Source organism: Zingiber officinale, chromosome 5A (assembly GCF_018446385.1).
Source record: "Zingiber officinale cultivar Zhangliang chromosome 5A, Zo_v1.1, whole genome shotgun sequence".
NCBI classification, from domain to species: domain Eukaryota; kingdom Viridiplantae; phylum Streptophyta; class Magnoliopsida; order Zingiberales; family Zingiberaceae; genus Zingiber; species Zingiber officinale.
The window spans coordinates 1,510,545-1,531,940 of record NC_055994.1 but is presented as its reverse complement, the minus strand read 5'-3'; the positions used below and the strand labels follow the sequence as shown (position 1 = coordinate 1,531,940).

At 40.5% G+C, this 21,396-nt stretch overlaps 3 protein-coding genes and 1 long non-coding RNA gene across 6 annotated transcripts; 2 read left to right on the top strand and 2 right to left on the bottom strand.

The window, feature by feature from the left end:
- Window positions 1-685: 685 nt before the first annotated feature.
- Window positions 686-2,987, top strand: LOC121979254. The gene is made up of 7 exons (XM_042531212.1): window positions 686-883; window positions 956-1,042; window positions 1,114-1,332; window positions 1,420-1,584; window positions 1,665-1,718; window positions 1,801-1,947; window positions 2,442-2,987. The coding sequence occupies exons 1-7, from the start codon at window positions 686-688 to the stop codon at window positions 2,829-2,831; spliced, it is 1,260 nt and encodes a 419-aa protein (XP_042387146.1). The 3' UTR covers window positions 2,832-2,987.
- On the bottom strand, window positions 1,559-7,227 carry LOC121979255. 2 transcript variants are annotated; one of them, XR_006111346.1, is made up of 4 exons: window positions 6,992-7,227; window positions 6,195-6,858; window positions 1,834-1,894; window positions 1,559-1,726 (listed from the first exon to the last, which is right to left on the bottom strand). It is a non-coding gene; the product is annotated as an uncharacterized LOC121979255 (long non-coding RNA). The 2 variants fall into 2 exon arrangements; XR_006111347.1 differs by lacking the exons at window positions 1,559-1,726; window positions 1,834-1,894 and adding an exon at window positions 4,582-5,034.
- Window positions 7,228-12,433: 5,206 nt separating this feature from the next.
- Window positions 12,434-15,439, bottom strand: LOC121979250 (threonine synthase, chloroplastic-like). 2 transcript variants are annotated; one of them, XM_042531210.1, is made up of 2 exons: window positions 13,689-15,439; window positions 12,434-12,683 (listed from the first exon to the last, which is right to left on the bottom strand). In XM_042531210.1, the coding sequence occupies exon 1, from the start codon at window positions 15,350-15,352 to the stop codon at window positions 13,694-13,696; it is 1,659 nt and encodes a 552-aa protein (XP_042387144.1). In that variant the 5' UTR covers window positions 15,353-15,439; the 3' UTR covers window positions 12,434-12,683; window positions 13,689-13,693. The 2 variants fall into 2 exon arrangements, with proteins under 2 accessions (XP_042387144.1, XP_042387143.1); XM_042531209.1 differs by having other exon boundaries at window positions 12,434-12,693; window positions 13,689-15,432.
- A 1,313-nt stretch (window positions 15,440-16,752) lies between these two features.
- On the top strand, window positions 16,753-20,074 carry LOC121979251 (guanine nucleotide-binding protein subunit beta-like protein A). Its single transcript, XM_042531211.1, has 2 exons — window positions 16,753-17,691; window positions 19,766-20,074. The coding sequence occupies exons 1-2, from the start codon at window positions 16,816-16,818 to the stop codon at window positions 19,862-19,864; spliced, it is 975 nt and encodes a 324-aa protein (XP_042387145.1). The 5' UTR covers window positions 16,753-16,815; the 3' UTR covers window positions 19,865-20,074.
- The last annotated feature ends 1,322 nt before the right edge of the window (window positions 20,075-21,396 follow it).

The window sequence follows — 21,396 nt, the reverse complement described above, 5'->3', positions numbered from 1 at the left end:
ATTCATCTGACTCTAAATTCTTTTAGATGATTTTACCAGCCTCTAAAAGATCTTAACAATATCTGACACATGGACCTCCAAGGAAACAGTAACTGACACAGAACATCTAGGAAAATGAGAAAAGAAACATGGAGAAATGACCATAGGGCGCATTCAGACCTCAAGTGTGGAGTTGCCTCCTTTAAAATCCAAAAGAAAGGAACCCTAATTAACGAAAAGAAGAGAAGAGAAAGATGGAAATAAAAGATATATATATATACACATAAAAAAGCCAAAGATTCTGGGCATCGTTAGTTGTATTATAATGCCTTGGCCTCCTGCTTTTACTACACCTATCAATAAAATACATCATTTAGACACGAAAAGAGGAGAGGAAAAGAGCGTGCTCGAGACACTTTAAGCATGGCGTCTTGATTACACCTCCCATGGCTGCAACATCCATCGATCATGCAAGCGGCAGAGCTCAGCATGAAGGGAGGGAGGGAGGGAGGAGGGAGTGATGGTGCTGGGAGTTAGTGCATTATAGTTAATTGAGGAAACTTGGGAGGTTTCGTAGTGGCACCAATGGGGGACAACTAGTTTAGTGGCACAGGGCGTAGAAGACAAGGGGCACCCATGTACCAAGATAAAGACAGATATAGAACAGCAACAAGAAGAAGGTCCAAAGCTCCAAAATTCCACAAAAATGGCTGCTAGCCACCACAACTCCCTCCCACCTGTATTTGTCCCCATTCTCGCTCTCCTCCTCCTCCTCGCCGCCGTCCGCCCCGTCTTCTCGGAGTCGAACAACACGGTTTTCCGGCCGGGGGAGGAGATGAGGAAGTATAGGAGGATAAGAGCCCATCTTAAGAGGCTGAACAAGCCTCCTTTGAAAACAATTGAGGTTGTTCTGTTTTTTCTTTACTTTACTTTATTGTTCTTGCCGCAAGATCTCACCTTTTTGGCTTGTTGACAGAGTCCCGACGGGGATCTCATTGACTGCGTGCTCTCTCATCTTCAGCCTGCATTTGATCATCCCAGGCTCAAAGGGCTGAAGCCTATGGTAAGTTTTCATTAGCATGGTTCTTGCCATCCTTCATCTGAAGAACTCAAATGGGTTTCCTGAATTTGCAGGATCCGCCGGAGAGACCAAAAGGCCACGCCCCTGATGACACCGCGGCCGCCGGAGACGAGTTCCAGTTGTGGAGGACGTCCGGCGAGTCGTGCCCTGAGGGGTCTGTTCCGATCAGGAGGACCACGGAAGAAGACATTTTGCGAGCCAGCTCCGTGAAGAGGTTCGGCCGGAAGCCTGCCGTGACAATGAGCCATGATTCCGAAAGCAACGACCATGAGGTCAGTTTTGTGTTCTTGATTCCTCACTTTCTTCCTCTGAAAGCATTGGATTTGTGCATGAACAACTCATCCTTCACCCGATCGCAGCACGCGGTTGGTTATGTTGTGGGAGATCAATACTACGGTGCAAAAGCAAGCATAAATGTGTGGGCACCCAAAGTGACGAGCTCCTCTGAATTCAGCTTGTCACAAATTTGGATCATCTCTGGATCTTTTGGCACCGACCTCAACACCATTGAAGCTGGGTGGCAGGTACTAAATTTGGCTTAAAAAGAACTATGAACTTGAATAATACTGAGAAAGACATCTCTGTGCTCTTCTTCCTGCTTCAGGTGAGTCCGCAGCTCTATGGTGATAGTTCTCCAAGGTTCTTCACTTACTGGACTGTAGGTTCCTGCATATCTCGATCAATTTGATCTCAATTAACTAGATATTTTATACATTCAATCACTAAATGAAAATTTTCAGACTGATGCATATCAAGCAACAGGATGCTACAACCTTCTGTGTTCAGGCTTCATACAAACCAACAACCTGATAGCCATTGGAGCTGCCATTTCCCCTGTTTCAACACCCAGTGGTGGACAGTTCGATATCAGTCTCTTAGTGTGGAAGGTAATTTGCTAAACTAATTCTAGTTCTTCAGTAAAAGGAAAAAAAAATAGAAATTAAATCTGGGAGTGTGATTGAATACATATCCACCAGCTACTACCTACTTCCAGCTACCTTAACTTAATGGCCTCTTGTCCAGACTTGCATGGCCTTAAATGCCTTTGGTAAGTGAATTGAAGTTGTCTGAAACGGAAACTAGAAAGAAAGGCATGGTCACTGGTCAGTAATGATTTATCATCCACCTTTATGCTAATAATAATTCAAATGTTAGATTTCTAGGTAAATTCTTTGCAGATTTTAAGTTTTATCCTTTAGGCAGGTGAGGAAGCACGTACTAACTCTTTCACTGTGCAAGTTTTCATAATTCGCACAGAACAACCCAGGACAAAATGAATTGAATGCGGCTTAATAATTCTCTGAAAATAAAGGTTAACTTGATGTGACATGAATTGTAATTATATTAGAGGTTAATTAGCGTATAAATATGTGGTTAACAGGATCCGAACCACGGGAACTGGTGGTTGGAGCTGGGGTCGGGGACGCTGGTGGGTTACTGGCCGTCGTTCCTGTTCAGCCACCTGTCGGAGCACGCGAGCATGGTGCAGTTCGGCGGCGAGGTGGTGAACACGCAGCCGATGGGGGAGCACACGTCGACGCAGATGGGCAGCGGGGAGTTCGCCGGCGAGGGGTTCGGCCGGGCGTCCTACTTCCGGAACCTGCAGGTGGTGGACTGGGACAACAGCCTGGTGCCGGCGCCGAACCTCCGGGTGCTGGCCGACCACCCGAGCTGCTACGACATCCAGGGCGGCATCAACGCCCTGTGGGGCAACTACTTTTACTACGGCGGACCCGGGAGAGACGACAACGACGACGACAGCTGCTCTTGAATTAAGACAATTATATTCATAAGCATTATTAATATATACACATGCAACCCCAAGTCTTCTTTCTTTTTTGTTTTTGTTTTTGATTTTTACTTATGTGATTTATTGTTTGATCTTGTGATGGATGCAACCAAATCAATTAAGGTCGTTTTACATCTAGCTAGATAGATTTTGGTGAATTCACTTAGCTTTCTAGTTTTTATCCTTTTTACTCCCTTCTTTGGATTGAGGTGGATTTGCTAGAAGTGTATACACACCTTCAGGAGCAGATGTAAATTTTGAAGGATATAATGGAATTAGTGATACTTCAAAGTAGGTGTGTTAGTCGATTTAATGTGCCAGTTAGTTACTTAATTTCCAGCAGGTTAGTGGGGATTCTTCTTGTAAGTCGATCTCCATTTCATTCTTTCAGTTTCTTACAGAATTCATGTGGCAAAAGGCGAAATCGTTCGCCCCCAGCGCCCCCGCCACACCCGACCCAAGGCCATCACGAGGGAGGTAAATCATAACATCCTGAGCGAGCATGTGGCAGGTGGGGTGAGTTGCACAGGGACCGGGGATTTACGCCCCGACTACCCCGAGTTTCGACCCTGCGACCTCATGTGGCAAGCATCCCACCACATACCAACTCGGATGACCTATGGGGTCAGTTTCTTACAGAATTCATGAACTGGCACAAGGATGAGAGAGTGAAAATTGATAGGTGCCACTGTGCCAAGATCCTTGAGTTCAGTGGATAATGTCCCCGGGACTATGGTGCAACGGTAGGATATTCAGATTATCACCCAGATACTCGCGGTTTAGGCTCCAACTATGATGAATTTACAAAAAAATTTCCTCCAAATGGGGCACACAACTAAAGGATGTTGGATTCCTGGACTGCCTGCTACGAGCGCTTCCCGATTTACCACCGGTGGGAAACTTCCGTGGGACCGGACCGGTCACCCCAGACTCGATGTTACCAGTCTGGTTAATCATTTGAGTTCAACAGATAAACAAATAGTTAAAGATAAAGGAAAAAACTTTCACTGTATGTTTTGTTGGGGATTATTCTTGATAATCTTAATTATCTATCTAAGATTATCAATGAAAATTATGTTTGATTTAGATAACATGCTCGACACGTCAGCAAAAGAGACATACAACCATGAAACGAAAGTTTTTCTTGATTCCGAGATTAACTTTTTTTTTACCAAAAATATCCTCTGATAAGAGAAAAATATGAAAAAAAAACAAAAAATATAAAAACTAAAATAAAATAAACTTAAAAAAAAGGAAAAACATGTAAAAAAAATAAAAAACGTTAAAAATAAAAAAAATAGTAAAAATTTAAAAAACTAAAAACATAAAAAAAATAGGAAAATGTTAAAAAATTTTAAAAAGTAAACAAATAGAAAAAAATAAAAACCATAAAAAACGAAAAAAAATTAAAAAAACGTAAAGAACACAAAAAAATGTGAAAAAAAAATAAAAAAAGATAATAATAATAAGTATGATTAATTTTATAACGGAGGGTAATACAGTAAAATATTAAACTATGTTATCCATTAAAATCTTTAAACAAATAAATTTTTATTGCATTACCTAGGTGAACTAAAAAATATTTGATTATGTTTTATTCCTTATAATTTTGGTTGTGTAATTACCTGATAATTATATAATCAAGGCTATATATGATAACTTGAACCAAACACACTCTTAGGATGAGTTTAATTTAAAATTATTGTTAATAATTTTGATTATCTATCTAAAGTTATCAATAAAAATCTTATTTGATTTAGGTAATGAACGATTCACGAGTAACAATTCATGCCAAAAATATTAACAAAAGGAACATGCAATCCAGAATGCAATTTCCTTGAAAAAGTAAAGTTTTCCTTGATTCCGGAATTAACGGGAATCAAACCGCCATCGTCGAGCAACAAGAGCGGTGCCAGCTCAACATTGTCGTCATTCCCTCGTGTGGAACACTCACCAAGGGCCGGAGGTGGTAAGTGATTGAGTGTGAGTGACGAGGGCGGTGCCGGCTCAGTGTCACCCATTCCTTTGTGCAGAAAGCTCACCGGAGGGCAAAGGTGGTAGGTGGCTCACCCACCATCAAGTGCGAGCGGGATCCCTGCGGGAAAAACCTCGTGGGCTGTGAAGGGTGAACGTAATTACCTTTTACTACGATACACATTACTGAAAGTGACCTTGTTATCACAATCTACATAGAAGATGCAGACCAAAATAAGTTCCCTGTAAGAAATTTCAGTAATTAAAAAAACAATTTTCTCCACTACAACTTCAGAAAATCATATGTCCAACCATCTCCCACAACATCTACAACAAAGGTTTTGCCTTCATTTAGAATCCTTCCGGGACATTGTTAATCTAATCGTATGTATCTTAATTACTTTAACTTTAGATCCAATATTACAGATCAAATATTAACATGAAATAAAATACACATGATAATCACTTCAACAAAAAAAACTATTATCTTATTCTTTTATACTTTCACCAAAATTTTGTCAAAAATAAAACTTGACTAGTTACAAGTTCAATTGCTACCGGGAAGAGAAAACCAACCAATGTATGAACCTAAAAAAACATGGGATGAGAAAACCAAACCAAGCATATCCTAAGCAAACTTATGAAAGTACATAAATAAACCTAATCCTTCCCACCTCAGTATCAAGCACTATAGTCAAATATCATGTTAATTTTTCTAATCAGTTGCCATTACGTTTTGTCTTTTACATGCAAAGATGCAGCTAATAGAATAGTTGTATTCATTATTCATAACTAAAGCAACTAGTAGAGTGTTTGTCTTCCATACTCTAAAGTAAGCAGTAGAATGCTTGTTTCCTGATTGCACATCTTTTGACAAAGTTGTATTCTCCAAAACATCATTAATAGAAAGAAAGTTGTATTCAATGATCAAATAACTTGGTAAAAGATAAATTTTTCTGACGTGTATGGTAGTGCTAAAAATATCAACCTACAAACCCTAGTAAAGAAGATTGTCAAATTGAGCAAAAATTTGCAATGGCATAGTTGGGAGATAACTTGAAGGTAGATAGGAGTAGAGTGTCAGTACAGCAAACTTCAGAGAACCACTAATGAGGCAAGAATTCTCATTGTCATTCTACAACTCAAGAAAAACTTTGTTGAAAGTCAAGTGTACAAAGTGTGAACCATCCTCTACCCCTGGCAGTTCAAGCTCTCCCAATTTCATAGACTAAAGCAGTTAAATAGATGCATATGCTAACAGAATACTTTGCTTGTTCCAACATAAATTCAGTGCAAAACCATAGGAAAAAATCAGCAAGAATATCAGCATACATTCTACTACATACAAAAAAAATACTACTGGAAGCATACCATTAGTCCACCAAAAGCTCCATCAAGCAATATCCTGTTCCAAGAATCAAAGTATTTGTTGACAGAAAATTTTGCTTTGGCTGACAGACACAAAGAAGCAGCTGCCATGACCAAGAAATAGAAGATAAATCCTGCCAAGCCAGTAAATCCCCATATCCCCGCAACCACACCACCTATGATAGACAAGAAGGTTCGACTGCAAAACAAATGAATCTATCAAACATCTGATGACATAGTGAACAATCCTATGTAGAAAACAAACCTTATATAAACTCGCAATGATATATTAACAGCCCGAGAAAAATATCCCATTATAAAAGGAATAAATATCACCTGATCAAATCCTTGCTGGTTTCCCACTATTTATCAAGGCATAGAGAAAATAGCATAGAACTATCAATGCAAGGAGATAAAAGGCGATGATTATTTTAAAATCCAGTGGCCGGAGAATTCCACCAAACTGAAACAGAGTAAACAAACTTCCAATGTTTCTAATAAATTGATTGAGAAGAATGCATTCAACGTCTAGGCCTCCATCGATCAACGGAAACTTCAGATTAAAAATTATATTAAAAAAAAAAACTATGCATGTATAAGTTCTCATCCCGGTCTTCTTCCTACATCCACAAAAGGACTGAAAGCTGCAATCACATGCATGAATTTGCTGAAAAGAAAGAAAATGAAAACGTCAGCCTATCACAAATATGTAAAATAATCAACAATAAAAAAAAACAAATCAAATTTTAACGCTCTTGGCAGATCTTAGTCGCAATCACAAAGTAGCCTGAGGGAATCACCTGTAATAGACTGACTTGATGTTGCTCTGGAGATTCTCGGCGTTCAAGATGGGCAAATCATCTTCGGAGCCCTTGATGGAGGTTCTGAGTTCTCCTTCCCCAGCCCAGGTTCAGAGACAGCGTACAGGTTTCGTCGACCTGAGAAGTAGTGCGTTGGATCTGAACGACTCCGCCCTCGTCACCGTCATTCCCGATCGCCCAACTGGTTACTGGGCGTGTCAACCAGGACACGACAAGCCTCTACGGCCCATTTAGTGCTAATCTAATATTACGTCCCAGCCCATGTATCTTGCTCGGCGTTAAGCAGATTTATTTCCTTTTTTTTTTTTTTGAAAAATGTCATTTAAACTTATTAGAAGTGAGGGATGAACAAAGTGAATTATAAATATTATTTTCCTTTCTTTTTAGAATTTTTTTAAAATATGAACTAAAATATCAGTAACCACTTTGCTTTAATAACCTTTTTATTAATAAACTCATGACAAAGATGGTGTTTCAAAATACTATGTCAGAATCTTGAGTGCATTAGTGACCTTAACCAATAAATCATGAGATTTTAATTAAGAAAATAGAAAATATTTTCTACACAATATTTTCATTCCTATTTTTGATAATCCAGATATCCAACTCTTCAACTATTTTAAAAATAGAACGATCTATCCCTATAAAAATTTTTCATCGACCATCATTTGGATAAATTGAAAAGTACTCATAAAAATCTATTCAAGCAATCAATATTTTTAGAATTAAGAAAAATATATATAATATGCTACAATTAAAATTTAATCCTTAAATATATTATTAATTATCTAGAGGACCTAACCCGGGAAAAATATTTTCATTCGTAGCTTAGTCGTCTCATGAACCCAACTTTGATTATAAAAGAGTTTATCAACTTTCAGTTTGTATCATCAATCGAACACATATCACATATCAGAAACACAAGTGCAAACCAAGTTACCATGGGAAACTGTTAGCTCCTTAACTCGATGACATGACTGGGCACAAGGATTAACTTGTTGCTCCTTGGATCCAGTATAGTAGACATGTGCACAAAGCATGCCAAGCAGCGGGTGGATTTGTGGCAGTGCGCGGGGGCTGTCCAAGCACAAGTCGAACGGGAGGTCGACTTGACAATGACGATCAAATGCAAAGGTTGGACGTGCGAAATCTGAATATTTGGCCAAGCATGGCTTGCGGAAAACGTGAGTCATGGCATGCAACGGTGCTGCACATATCAGAAACAAGTGCAAACCAAGCTACCATGTGAAACTGTTAGCCCCTTAACTCGATGACATGATTAGGCACCAAGATTAACTCGTTGCTCCTTGGATCCAGTATAGTGGACATGTGTGCAAAGCATGCCAAGCAACAAGTGGACTTGTGGCAGCACGCGGGGGCTGTCCAAGCACAAGTCGAACGGGAAGTCGACTTGACAATGATGATCAAATGCAAAGGTTGGACGCGCGAAATATGAATATTTGGCCAAGCATGGCTTGCGGAAAACGTGAGTCATGGCATGCAACGGTGCATGCAATGCAGCATGAAGGATGATATAGCAAAGTGGTTATTCAGCCCAAATTCATGAAGCAGAACCATGGGCTAAGCACAAGAGTGCATGCTGGCCTTTGACATGGTGTCAAAGCAACAAATGATGTGGATGACAGTTTGGAACATATGGCATGGTAGTTGAGGAAACTACCATGCAATCGCTTGTAACCGTCATGACAACTTCTGCTTATGAATTATAAATAGGCATGGTCGGGCAATGGCAAAGGGACATGAGAGAAATGTATGAGCAATCTATCAAAAGAGTCCACTTGTAATTCTTTAGTGTTAATACAAAAAGTTGAGCGTTTTTTCCTGTACATTGACTTGTTTTTACTGGTACTTGTCTAGTGCATTCTCTAGCACATCGGTGGTGCAATTATAGGCTGAATCTATCTTGTGATAGAAACTCATCGAAAATGTGGAAGATTTACTTGAAACGTGCATTTCATCCACAAAAGTTTTAGATGCTGGAAAATTGTAACTAGACTACATAGATGGTTCACTAAGATGGGGAGGGAGTTTGATTCACTGCTGGGGCTTTGTTTCATAAGGCTTCACAAACACCTCCTCCCTTTGGGGGCGGTTTGCATACAAAACCCAGAAGATGAGACAAAGCATGACGCCAGTGGAGATGAGGCCTAGTCTAGCGTTCACCACGCGGAGATCAAGCTCCAGCTGGGGGCAGAAGAAAGTTGTGATCAAGTCAAAAGTTTCTTTCACGGATTGGCAATTCTGAAGGCTGATCAGGAATGTCATGTAGTGATCGAGCGCGCAACTCACGGTTACAGTTACAGCCAGCTGCTGGTAAATGTCGGGAGTCACCCTACTAGGAGTGGCATAGAGTCCTGAATCAGAGACGATGCAAGTGTAGTTTTGCCAAACCTAAAATCGCCCACAAATGGATTGGATATGAGCAAGGTAATAACAGACAATTTGTATGATCGTCAGTCATGGAAATCATCTTGAAACTAAATTAATATTGATATGATTGCTACTGAATTTTCAAACACTTGCTAAATGAGAAAGGGAATAATTGGCGGCCTGGCACACATACCATTGAGGCATTCACCAATGAAACCTCTTCAAGATTGCAGTGTCAGTCATGAAGGCTAGAATCATAAGGAGAGCAGAGAGATGGCATTAGAAAGATGTGGATCTAGCTTGAGAATATATCACAGTGTTAACCACATTAACGAGCTGGACGATGACTTCTTTACTCTGGTACAATGTCAGATTTGTGGTTTGCTCATCAATGCAAGGAAGAATGCTGCTAAGCGAAGTCTCTGCTTGAGAATTGTGGACCCATTCATCCGTTGCAGCACAAGCATCCCCCACGGCACTGAGACGAAAGAACAGAAGGAAAGAGGAAATAAGCTCTCAAATTTCAGCTTAACTGGCTACTATAATTTTACTCAGACAATGGATCATTGTTGCATTTGAAAAAAAAAAAACACACTATGTAACAGACTAGCAAAGTAGCAAGTGTATAAGGTCTTCATATGAGCATGAAATCATCATCTAATTACAAAAGATAACTCAATTTAGTATGAGAATCTGAAACATTAGGGTTCGTTTCATGGATTAATATATTCCCACATGAAATATATTAATGTGGGGCTCGATAAGGCTAGGTAGTCAAAAGTAAGGGGGCGTGGCAAGCAAGGGCAGTCAATAGTCAAGGGGACGTGGTAGTCAAAAGTTAAGGGAAAGTGACAGTCAACAGTCAGGAGGAAGAGAAAGTTGTACCGCCTCACATCATCAGAGATATAATTCCTAGTCGGGTACAAGTAGGGCAAGTCTCCCAGATCTGAGACATAAGATGGAACTCGTGCTATTCCTGACCTATCCTCGATTTTTCGGACCTCCCCAACTCGAGTCGTATAACCAAACCTAGTACTTTCACTAAGATAACTCCCCCGTCGACCCTTTGTTGATCAAGTCGTGAAAAATAGGTTCCTCGCCACAACTCATCCTCCTCATCAAGACACAAGTCGGGTGACACATCTGAGCGGTCAGCCCGAGCTGTCTGTAGCTACACCCAGACGGGGCAGAAAGCACTAAGAACAACAATGTCAGGAAATAACTGTCATACGTTAGAGAATATTCCAATGGTCTACTATCACTTATGAATGTAACCTCCTTCTACCAATAGGAGGTCACCGTACACCCTCTCTCATCCGACAGGTCTTGACACCCGACATTCTCTAACAACATGCAGACTCTGAAGGTACTCAGCGTCATATAAAAAGTAAGGTCCTTTTCCTTAACCAGGTATGCACACATTCGCACTCATCTTCTATAGTTCTTTTTTTTCTTCACACTTTCTTCTGGGGGAAAAGTACCTGGCTTGAGCGTCGGAGGGCCTACGCCGGGGACTTTTTCTCTGGTTTCTAGTATCTAACACTCCATATGCTTGTCTGAGTGTGCGCAGAGCCTGAGTACCGCCGATTTCGTCACCATTGTCCCTATGTTCCATATGGGGATCCGTTATTCCGGTGCACATACGATAGGTGTGTCAAAGTCGCCTCTCTGTCAACATCAGCACCATCTCAGCCGACCTTTGTCTGACTCAGATTCCAGACAGGATCAACTATCCCCACTAGGTTATAGTTTAGATCATAACAGGCGGCCGAATGTCACTCGAAGGTCGCTGGAAGTGGGCAAGTGTCCAAGTTGCCGGGCACTGAGCAGAGGGCGGCCTCTGGCCATCCGCTTCGACCCAAACTATAACCTGACGGGGACGGTAAACCTAGGGAGAAATCGCAATCAATTGTGACCGGATCACAGTTATAATTCGACCGCAATTAGAAGTAGTCCATCCCCTAATCCACTTATTTGTGGACCAAGAGATCTGCTCCGTAATTCTGAGCACACTAGGGCGTAGAAATCTCAATCACAATATAAGTGACAAGATAATAGTGGCATTGTAAAAACATCTAGGGTTAATTTCCACCAAAGATATTTGTTCAGAATAATTAATTTCAAAAAATTCAGTTGCAATTGTAGAGCAACTTGGCATTTCTCAAATTTACTTCGTGGCTGACGAAAAATTTCTATAAACCAATTCCAAAAACTAGAAACTTGAAATTAGATAAAAATGATAACAACTACAATATAATAAGAGCTATTTTATTAGTAAACGAAATATGAAGTCAAATCGTTTATTTTATAATTAATCGAGTATAAGATCGATCTCGATATCTGATATATAATAATAAAAAAAAGGTGGAGATGAAGTGAGTAAGACTTGGATATCTAGGTTAACAAAAATAAATTGGGTTGAAATGAGCCCTTAAAAGTATAGTGCAACTATAAAAGATGAAATAGACTCCTTAAATAATGATGGTTCAAATTTCACTCAATGCATATGAAAAGTTTGAAAAATTAGACCTAAATGTGATTTATTCTGATCGTTGATTAAAAAAAATTTCATAGAACGAATGAACACTTCCAAAACACATAATATTTTCTAAATTATAAAAAGAAATGAATGGAACATTCAACAAACCCTCAATCACCTACATGGATTCAAATCTCAACTAGGCGCGCTGAAAAAGCTGACAAGTTAAGTGTTGGGTGTTAATCCACTTATATTTTTAAATTTTATAATACTAAAAGGTGACCATTCGATCATTTTTCTCTCCTACTTTTTACTTTTAGATTCATGCTAGAGTAACAGGGGAAAATCTCTACCAATCTAGCAAGATGATAAAGATACTCGAAATTATTGACAAAAACCCAAGTTCAAATTTGTCTTCATCAAATAGGAGCACACTCCCATATGTGTATTTTATATATTATAGATTCCTAGCCTTTGGCCTTTCCTTTTACTAAGAAAATTATTTATAACATTTTGTATTCATCAATTTTTTTTATTTAGAGCACACCACATGTATGAACTATTTTATAAGGAGAAAAAAAACAGTTTACATAAATAGGTTGGAGAGAAATCTCAATGCACTGCTGATGAAGTGTTTTGCCTGCTGATGCCATTGTCTCAGTTAATTTCCTGCTCGAAATTAATATTACCTTATTTCATAGTTGAAGAAACAAAAACCCACATTTCATCTAAGCAAGCATAACTTAGGGAGAAAAGGTCATCAGATCACTACTCAGGCAGTCCATCTCCAACACCTTTTATCTGAGGAAACCTAATCAGAAATCATCCGGATCAGCAAGTGAATTAAGAATCAAACTAGCAACAGATTTATGTTTATTTAGCATAAGACTGCATAGAATATCTTTGGTATCACAAAGGCATACACATTTTTAAAACCATGAAAACAAGAATAAATTTGGTCTAGTTATAGTGTGTAATAATCAAGGCATCTTCTAAGCCTATCAGAGTTGGAGCATCCACACCAGCTTCCTTATCCCAAATGCATAATTTAGGGTAAAAAAGTTACTTTATTAAATTTGGATATCCACTTTTGAAAACATCATATAACAGCTTCCCTATTTCTTCTCTCTCCTCTATAATGTTTAGGGAATGAAATTCATTCCCTAAATTTAGAGAAGTACTGTTCATAAATGCATAATTTAGGAAATTGATAGGGTAGCTGATGCAAAGATTTTTTAGCTACCCTATCTAAAATTTAAGGTAAAATTTTTGAATAGGGTATCTGATGCGGATGCACTTAGACATCCCTAATATGCCTCTAGATGCTTCTGAGTTCAAGAACATGTAAATTCAGAGACCCTTGATTGGTGTCGATTACATAGTTGATTGAAATAGAGATAAACTTCGAATTGAAGCTCATACTTTCACCTCAGGTAAGGATCTTAAGCAGTAAACAGATATCACAATTAGTAGGGCAAGACTTCACTGAACAATGGAGTTTGGCTACTGCATGACTTCTCTATCTCATGGTAATCACTCCAATTATAATTAACACACAAATTAGAAGCACAATTCAGGTAAAAAGAGAAGGTGAAAAAGTGTTTCAGCAATCTCAAACTCAAAAGCAATCTTAATGCTCAGCCAAAGCTAATGTTTTTGGCATAGTTCCAAAGAAATTCTCCTAGATAGCATCCTAAAGTTTAATTAAAAAGTTAAGAAATAATGGGAGATTCCGATGAATTGGTGTCCTAGATCAAATTTCTTACTGAAAAATAAGACAAGGATCTGAGATTTGAGACAACTCACATTGTTCAAAGCCCAACCTTAACATCGAGCTTCTTCTTCAAGACATCCATGACGGAACCAAAATTAGCCTTCACGTTTACAGGAGGATTCGCATACCGGCAAGCCATATCTGATATCTCCTTGGAGTGGTATTCAACTTTAGATTGTGCGAATTTGAGGCCGTGAGCAGTGCTAACTACTATGGTGCGGTCATTGGTCCCAATCACTCCCCTCTCCCTCAGCTTGAACAATGCAGCGAGAGCGACCCCGGTGTGAGGGCAGGCAAACATGCCAGTGCGGTCAGCTAGAGACATGGCGTCCATAAGCTCCTCCTCAGTTGCCTCCTCAACAATACCATCCGTTGCCTCAAGGGCAAAAACTGCACGGTCAATTGAGACTGGGTCGCCAATTTGGATGGCGGATGCAAATGTGTCTTCGGCGATTACCGGCTTGAAGTCAGCCCACCCTGATTTATAATGCAGGTAGAGAGGGTTGGCGTTGGCTGCCTGAGCGCAGACAAGGCGTGGCACACGGTCGACCAATTCAAGCTCCCGACACATCTCGAAACCTTTGTAAAAGGCGTAGATGTTGCCCAGATTGCCTCCTGGGACGATGACCCAGTCAGGCACCTCCCAGTCGAACTGTTGCAGGATCTCAATGGCAGCGGTTTTCTGGCCCTCGAGGCGGAGGGAGTTGAGAGAGTTAGCGAGGTAGATGGGAAGCTCGGCCGTGACCTCGCGGATAAGGCGCATGCAACCATCAAAATCAGTGTCGATGGAGAGCACTGTGGCGCCATTGGCAATCGGCTGGACCAGCTGGGCGAGAGATATACGATCCGCGGGGAGGAAGACAATGGAGGGGATCCTAGCGGCAGCGCAGTAGGCTGACAGGGCAGCAGACGTGTCTCCAGTGGAAGCGCACCCGACGCCGGCAATCGGGCGGTTGAGGGGATCGCGGCGAAGGCGATTAACCTGGCTGACAAGGACAGTCATGCCGAGGTCCTTGAAGGAGCCCGTGTGGGATATGCCACAATGTTTGACCCAGAGATCTGGCATGCCGCCGAGGTGATCGCAGCCGAGGCGCTCTGCCCAGAAGAGGTTGGAGTTTCCCTCGAAGAGGGAGACAATGTGGTCCGGATCGATCTCGGGGAGGACGAATTCCTTCTTGGACCAGACCCCGGACCCATACGGCCAGGTGGTGCGGCCGACGCGAGAATCGAAGAGGTCACGCCAGTAGGAGCCCGGGAAGCGCTTTAGAGCCGAGAGATCATGTCGAACGTCTAGGAGGCCGCCGGAGCGACTGCGGTACACCACGTCGTCGAGGGAGTAGGTTTCGGTAGAGTCAGCAGGGGCGTTGAAGGGCACGTAGCAAGCGGAGAAGCCCTGCGAGCCGCTCGCCTCACCGCGACGATGAGCCTCCTCGCGGATGTTCTCGTCCGCCGGTCGCCGGATCTTGAGCTGCTGGTGGTTTTCCCCGCTTCCACCAGCCGTCGTGGAGCACGAGATCACAACCCCTGGATGGCGGTGGCGGAGGGCGAGAAAGGGGACATTAGGGTTCCGGAAAAGGGGGGATGTAGTTAATGTCTCCGCTCCTCGAGCTCTGGCCTTGCTAGAGAGATGACGGTGGCAACTGGAAGACGAGAACAAAGGCGAGGACACATCGGCCGCGGCGGCGGCGGCGGCCATGGTGGCGGTGGCGTTGAGGAGGAGCGAGTAGCTTGTGCGGGGAGTGGCGGCGTACGAAGATCAGGAGATTCGCATTGCGATTCGGGTAATTCTATTTATCGCTGGAAATACGGTCCGCTGCGTGGGTGTACTAAGTTAATATTCGGACCGGATTTGCCATAACGATATACATGGTTTCGTATCCCCCGGTCTAGAACGTCTACTTAAAGGGTAGATCTATAGTAAAAAATAAAAAATTAAAATAAATTAGAGAATCTATCACTTAGATGGAATCGTGATCATAATTTGATTATAATTAGTTATGATTTTTTTTTTATTCACCTTCGTATTATGATTTAGATCAAGAGAAATGATCGAAAAATACTCAGATATAACTGACATTGGGCAAATGACCAGACAATCTGGTGCTAAGCGGGGACGGTCTCTGAGTAGCCTATGGTCATTTATCCGAATCCAAATTATAATTTGAAGATGATGAACACAAGGAAGAATTACAACTAATTATAATTAGATCACAGTTACTATCTTACCATAATTATAATTATAAGTGATTTATTTCTTAGTCTATTTTTTTTAATGGACAAAGGAATTTGGACTTCCCACATATAACCATAATTAATATTTATATAAATAATTGTTTCAATATATTTTAGGACCGCTCTAAAAAGGACCTCTTCTAAAAATGTCTAGATCATTTTGAAAGAATCCCTAAAATGACGATTTCATTTTGTTTATTATGTCAATGGGTCCAGTTTGTGTTAGATTCCATCTAGGGGTGTTAAAAATGAACCCGACCCGACGACCCAACCTAAATCGACCCAAAAAAAATCAGGTTCGGGTTGGGTATTTTCGGGTTCGGGTCGGGTTCGGGTTGGAGGGTTGGAGAGTAAAAAATTTTCGGGTTGGGTCGGGTCGGGTTCGGGTTGACCCGGGTTGACCCGGGTTGACTTAAATATAGGGTTTTGTGGGTTTTTTGGGGGTTAAATCAAATTTTATTTTAAAAATTTAGATATTTTTATGTATATTTGTATGATAATGATGGAGTATTGAGATAAAAGTGAAGAATTATAGGGAAAATAGCCCAAAAAAGTCGTTTTGAATCGAATTTTCGGGTTATATGGGTTGGGTTCGGGTTGATCGGGTTGGTCGGGTTCGGGTTCGGGTTTAGGTCTTTTGGGTTGAACTCGGGTTCGAGTCGGGTTCGGGTTGGGTTAAAAAAAAAAAAAAACTCAACCCGACCCAACCCGACCCGATCCACCCGAATTGACACCCCTAATTCCATCCCATATCTATATAGAATGGGCCGGGCTTAATAGGCCCGATAAAGTTCTAATATTTTGATCTCACCGTTTCACAACCCTAGCCGATACACCCTATAAATAGTCATCGCACACCTGAATGGAGTTTACGCCTCTCTGTGACCGCCGCCGCCGCCGCCGCCGTTATCCTCCGCCGGTAGCAAGATGGCCGACACCCTGGTCCTTCGCGGCACGATGCGTGGCCACTCAGACGTGGTCACAGCAATCGCCGCTCCCATTGACAACTCCGACATGATCGTCTCCTCTTCCCGGGACAACTCCATCCTCGTCTGGCACCTCACCAAGGACGCCCCCGCCGCCAGCCTTGAGGGTGCCGGAGGGGGTTCTTCCTATGGTGTGCCCCGGCGTCGCCTCACCGGCCACTCCCACTTTGTTCAGGATGTGGTCCTCTCTTCCGATGGCCAGTTTGCCCTGTCTGGCTCCTGGGATGGAGACCTTCGCCTCTGGGACCTCGCAACTGGCCTCACCACCCGCCGCTTCTGTGGTCACACCAAGGACGTCCTCTCCGTCGCCTTCTCCGTCGACAATCGCCAGATCGTGTCGGCCTCCCGTGACCGCACCATCAAGCTTTGGAATACTCTTGGGGAGTGTAAGTACACCATTCAGGATGCCGATGCACACACTAACTGGGTCAGCTGCGTCCGCTTCAGTCCCAATGCTTCACAGCCCACCATCGTCTCTGGCTCATGGGACCGCACTGTGAAAGTCTGGAACTTGACGAACTGCAAACTGCGATGCACTCTTGCTGGCCATGGTGGCTACGTCAACACAGTTGCCGTTAGCCCCGATGGTTCCCTCTGTGCTAGTGGTGGCAAAGATGGAGTCACGCTTCTCTGGGATTTAGCTGAGGGGAAACGCCTTTATTCCCTTGATGCAGGGGCCATCATTCACTCGCTTTGCTTCAGCCCCAACCGTTATTGGCTTTGTGCCGCCACTCAGGAGAGCGTCAAGATTTGGGATCTCGAGAGCAAGTCCGTTGTGCAGGATCTTAAGCCTGAGACCACTTCCACCAAGAACCAGGTAATTGTTTTTTCATTGTAATTCACTGCGAGCTTAAATTTTGTTCTGTTTCTTTGTTCTAGTATAATCATTTTTATTTGTTTAGGTTGCTTACTTGCTTTGGTAACAATACACTCAGTTAGACACTTTCTAGTTCATTATTTTATTAATTATAGGCAAGGTGTGATTGAAACATGTGTGGAAACTGGACTTGTGGATGAACTAGAAGCCTGCTAGTGGTTGTTTTTTTCAATTTTACCGAGTCAAATCTTGAAACACTCAGTTTTGTTGTTCTGACTAACTTTGGAATCCACAAATCCTTCCGCCCTGCATTGAGCGTTGGACCTTAAGTTTGGTTAATCTCGAATCCTTATTGAGCTTTGTGATCATTGACTATGGTTTCACAAAATAAAAATGAAAATGGAGGCATTGATTTTCTTTCTTATTCCTATGATGCCAATGTGCTTATTTTATTAGTTGTTAATCCCATGTTTTATATACTTTTATTTTCTTTCTATACCTTGGAATCTGCAATATTACTCTTTATTGTCATTTCTGTATTAATATTCATAGTTTTGAATATTATTACGTGTTATATTTCTTTTGTTTCTTTTGAGCTTTTATGGTTTCAAATCTAGAGCACAAAAATTTCCATTGGCTGTCTCAAGCCTGGCTGAAAAAGGTTGAAGCATTAAAGCTGATTGCTTTAAACCCTAGCAAACTTAGAAAATTTATAAATCTTGTAAGCATGAATATTAACATTATTTGTTAGCATACTATTCAATAGGGGAATAGGTAAGTAGCTGGGTTTAACTTGCTTTGTCGATGTTGATGTGGATAGTGTGACAAAAGTATATGAAACTAAGTATTAACTATTCAAAGTGGTAGGACCTTAGATACATTCGGAAGTCTTTTTTGTTTGTGATTTTTTATGTTTATTCAGATCATTTATGATTTTCAAATATGGATAGTGCAGCGTAAGCACATGAATGAGTACTAAGCTTTCAAAGTTAAAGGATCTAGGTAATGGTTGGTAAAGATTGGAAGAAAGATGCATTTTTAAAAAAAATCATATCAGAAGATGGCAGATAAGAAATAAAATATTTAAGCCAACAAATAAAATGCTTATTTATAAGCTTAATAAGGCATATTTAGGCCTGAAGCTCTTTTTTTCTCCCTCCACCTGCGACTCAATAGTTTCTCTTACCAGCAAGGGTTTTAAGCTGAAAACATTTACTCTCTAAAATCCCAATTAACTTGCTTTGAACTAAGGGCATGGATTCATAGATGTTTTTTCAGTCTTCTAATCTGATCGTTAAGTATTCAAATAATGCCTTTCCTCCTCGAGCCACATAATAAGTAGTGTTATTAAGATTGCTTTTTGATTGAGGCTAGTGTTTCCAATGGTTGAGCCAGTAGGTCGCTGAAAGGCATCCCGTGCTATAGCTTAAAAAACAATTAGCAAAAATGGGCGCACGACAGACTGATATTTGCAAATATTGAAGTTATGTTGATCTCATGATAGATGTTCAATTTGTTGTCCTTTTGTTATTTGAGGTTGAATACTTATTGGATTCTGATTTTCAAGATTTTGTATGTAAGAGTTGAGGATTTTCAGTAAGTATATATATATATATATATATATATATATATATATATATATATATATATATATATATATATATATATATATATATATATATGCTACCCTTTGATCAATTTCCCTGTTTCAGTAATGCTTATAGATCAACAAATATTTGAGAATTTACTAACTTTGAATCGGTTATAAAATTTTCTATTTATTATATTTCAGTTCATAATTAAATTTTCATGTCAAAACTTTAAATTGTGGTTGCCGAATTATTTCATCAATCCTTTCATGTAGTTGAAAAAGATTGTTAAAGTGATTTTTTGTCTCCTAACAAAGTTTTTCCATCTTCAAACACGATATCATTGATTTAATTTTGTTTCTCATGTTTGTATATGTTTGGAATTTAATTTGACAGTTCATTAGTAAATGTAAAATAAGCTCTCCTATCTTTCCGATTATGTTAGTTTGATTGGTTTAATTGTTAATGTTTGACTGTATACGCAGATGCTGTACTGCACAAGTTTGACATGGAGCGCCGATGGTAGTACTCTTTTCACTGGTTACACTGACGGTACCATCAGAGTGTGGGAGATACGATACTAGAGACATCGAAAGAACTTATCCATTTTGGAGTTGAAGATTTCACTAGCCGTAATTTCATTTTTGTATGACTAAATGTTATCGATGCATTCCTAGCTTCTCAAGATACTGAGTCCGTTTTATGTTCCCTTCTGTCCGTCCTTGTTATTTCAAGTTACTTTTGTCTAGCTGTTGACAGGGTTCTTGTAACTTAATCAATTGCTTGCTTTCTAAGATAGTTCCTCTTTAGTTCCTAGATTATAAATGTCAACTCTCCCTTTTTCAGTGGTTAATAGGAATTTCAGTTATGGTGTCATGTAAGACCTTTTTCTTTAGCGGGATGTTATTTTCGATGAGGGAATATTTTTTTATTTTTTTTATGGTGTAATTTTTTTATAACAATTATATTGACTGGTTTTTTTCAAATAATAGATTTCAGTTATTTCTAAAATATTGATGTTAAATATTTTTTAAAAGATTCTTATCCTTTATAAAAATTAAAGTTTTGAACCAGTGTAAATAATTTTATGTAAGAATAAGTTATGATGTTAGGCGTTAATGTCATTTTTTTTTTTTTTGCAAAGTAGGTATTATTGAGATCTTTTAAAACAAATGTAGGGGTTTATATAGGGTGGAAAGTGATGGAGCCATGATAAATTGAATTATAGAATTCGTGTGGAAGGAAGCACTGTTTAAATCATCTGTCACTTTTTTTTCCTGTCCCCATGTCCAATTCTTTACCTCCAGTCTGTCATCAACGGTCGTCGAATCAACTAAAATTACATCATGAGAGGAAGGTGAATTCAGAAGAATTGTCATCGGTATGATTGTTGTTGAAATCCGACTGGATCTGAGCTACCGATCGGTGTTGAAATTCGAGTGGATCTGAGCTACCGATCGGTGTTGAAATCCGACTGGATCTGAGCAGGAGTTCAAATTGATGATGGAGGAAAGTCAAATTCAAATTCATTTGGATTCCGATGTTGATCGTGTCGACGGTGATCCCTTTGAATTCATCTTTCCCTTATGATATAGTTTTGCTCGATCCGACAATCGAAAGTAGTCGGCGACTGACTAGGAGCGAAGAGTGGGACATGAGAATAGAAAAAAAATGAGACAGAGAATCTAATCTCGTATTTTATGATATTTAAATCTACCCATAAAGAGGCGATACAAGTAGGCACCATCTAAGTGGCTCTTTGTCAGAAACACTATATGCATTTTTCAGATAGCTGTCAAGTACCTCATTTGTCTATTCCCCTTGTTGCAGGACAACTAAAGAGAAGATTCATCCTCATTGTGACAAAAAGTTAATACGCTCGCCCTCAGTGCCCCCGTCAATCCGTCCTATGACCAACATGAAGGAGGTAAATCACGGACGACTACTAATTTTTAGAATAATAACTAGCATATAAGGGAGGTATTTACCTCGATTTTATCGTGATTCGAACCCCAGACCTCATTGTGGTAACATCTCATGCGCTAGCCACTAGATCCATCCGAGGGGACAAGAAGATTCATCCTCATTGTGGCAAATGGCGAATACGCTCGCCCCC

Coding starts and splice junctions, on each gene's coding strand:
- LOC121979254 (XM_042531212.1), top strand. CDS start 686: ATGGCTGCTAGCCACCACAACTCCCTCCCACCTGTATTTGTCCCCATT. Junction 884..955: donor CTCCTTTGAAAACAATTGAG/GTTGTTCTGTTT, acceptor GCTTGTTGACAG/AGTCCCGACGGGGATCTCAT. Junction 1,585..1,664: donor CCATTGAAGCTGGGTGGCAG/GTACTAAATTTG, acceptor TTCCTGCTTCAG/GTGAGTCCGCAGCTCTATGG.
- LOC121979250 (XM_042531210.1), bottom strand. CDS start 15,352: ATGGCCGCCGCCGCCGCCGCGGCCGATGTGTCCTCGCCTTTGTTCTCG.
- LOC121979251 (XM_042531211.1), top strand. CDS start 16,816: ATGGCCGACACCCTGGTCCTTCGCGGCACGATGCGTGGCCACTCAGAC. Junction 17,692..19,765: donor CCACTTCCACCAAGAACCAG/GTAATTGTTTTT, acceptor CTGTATACGCAG/ATGCTGTACTGCACAAGTTT.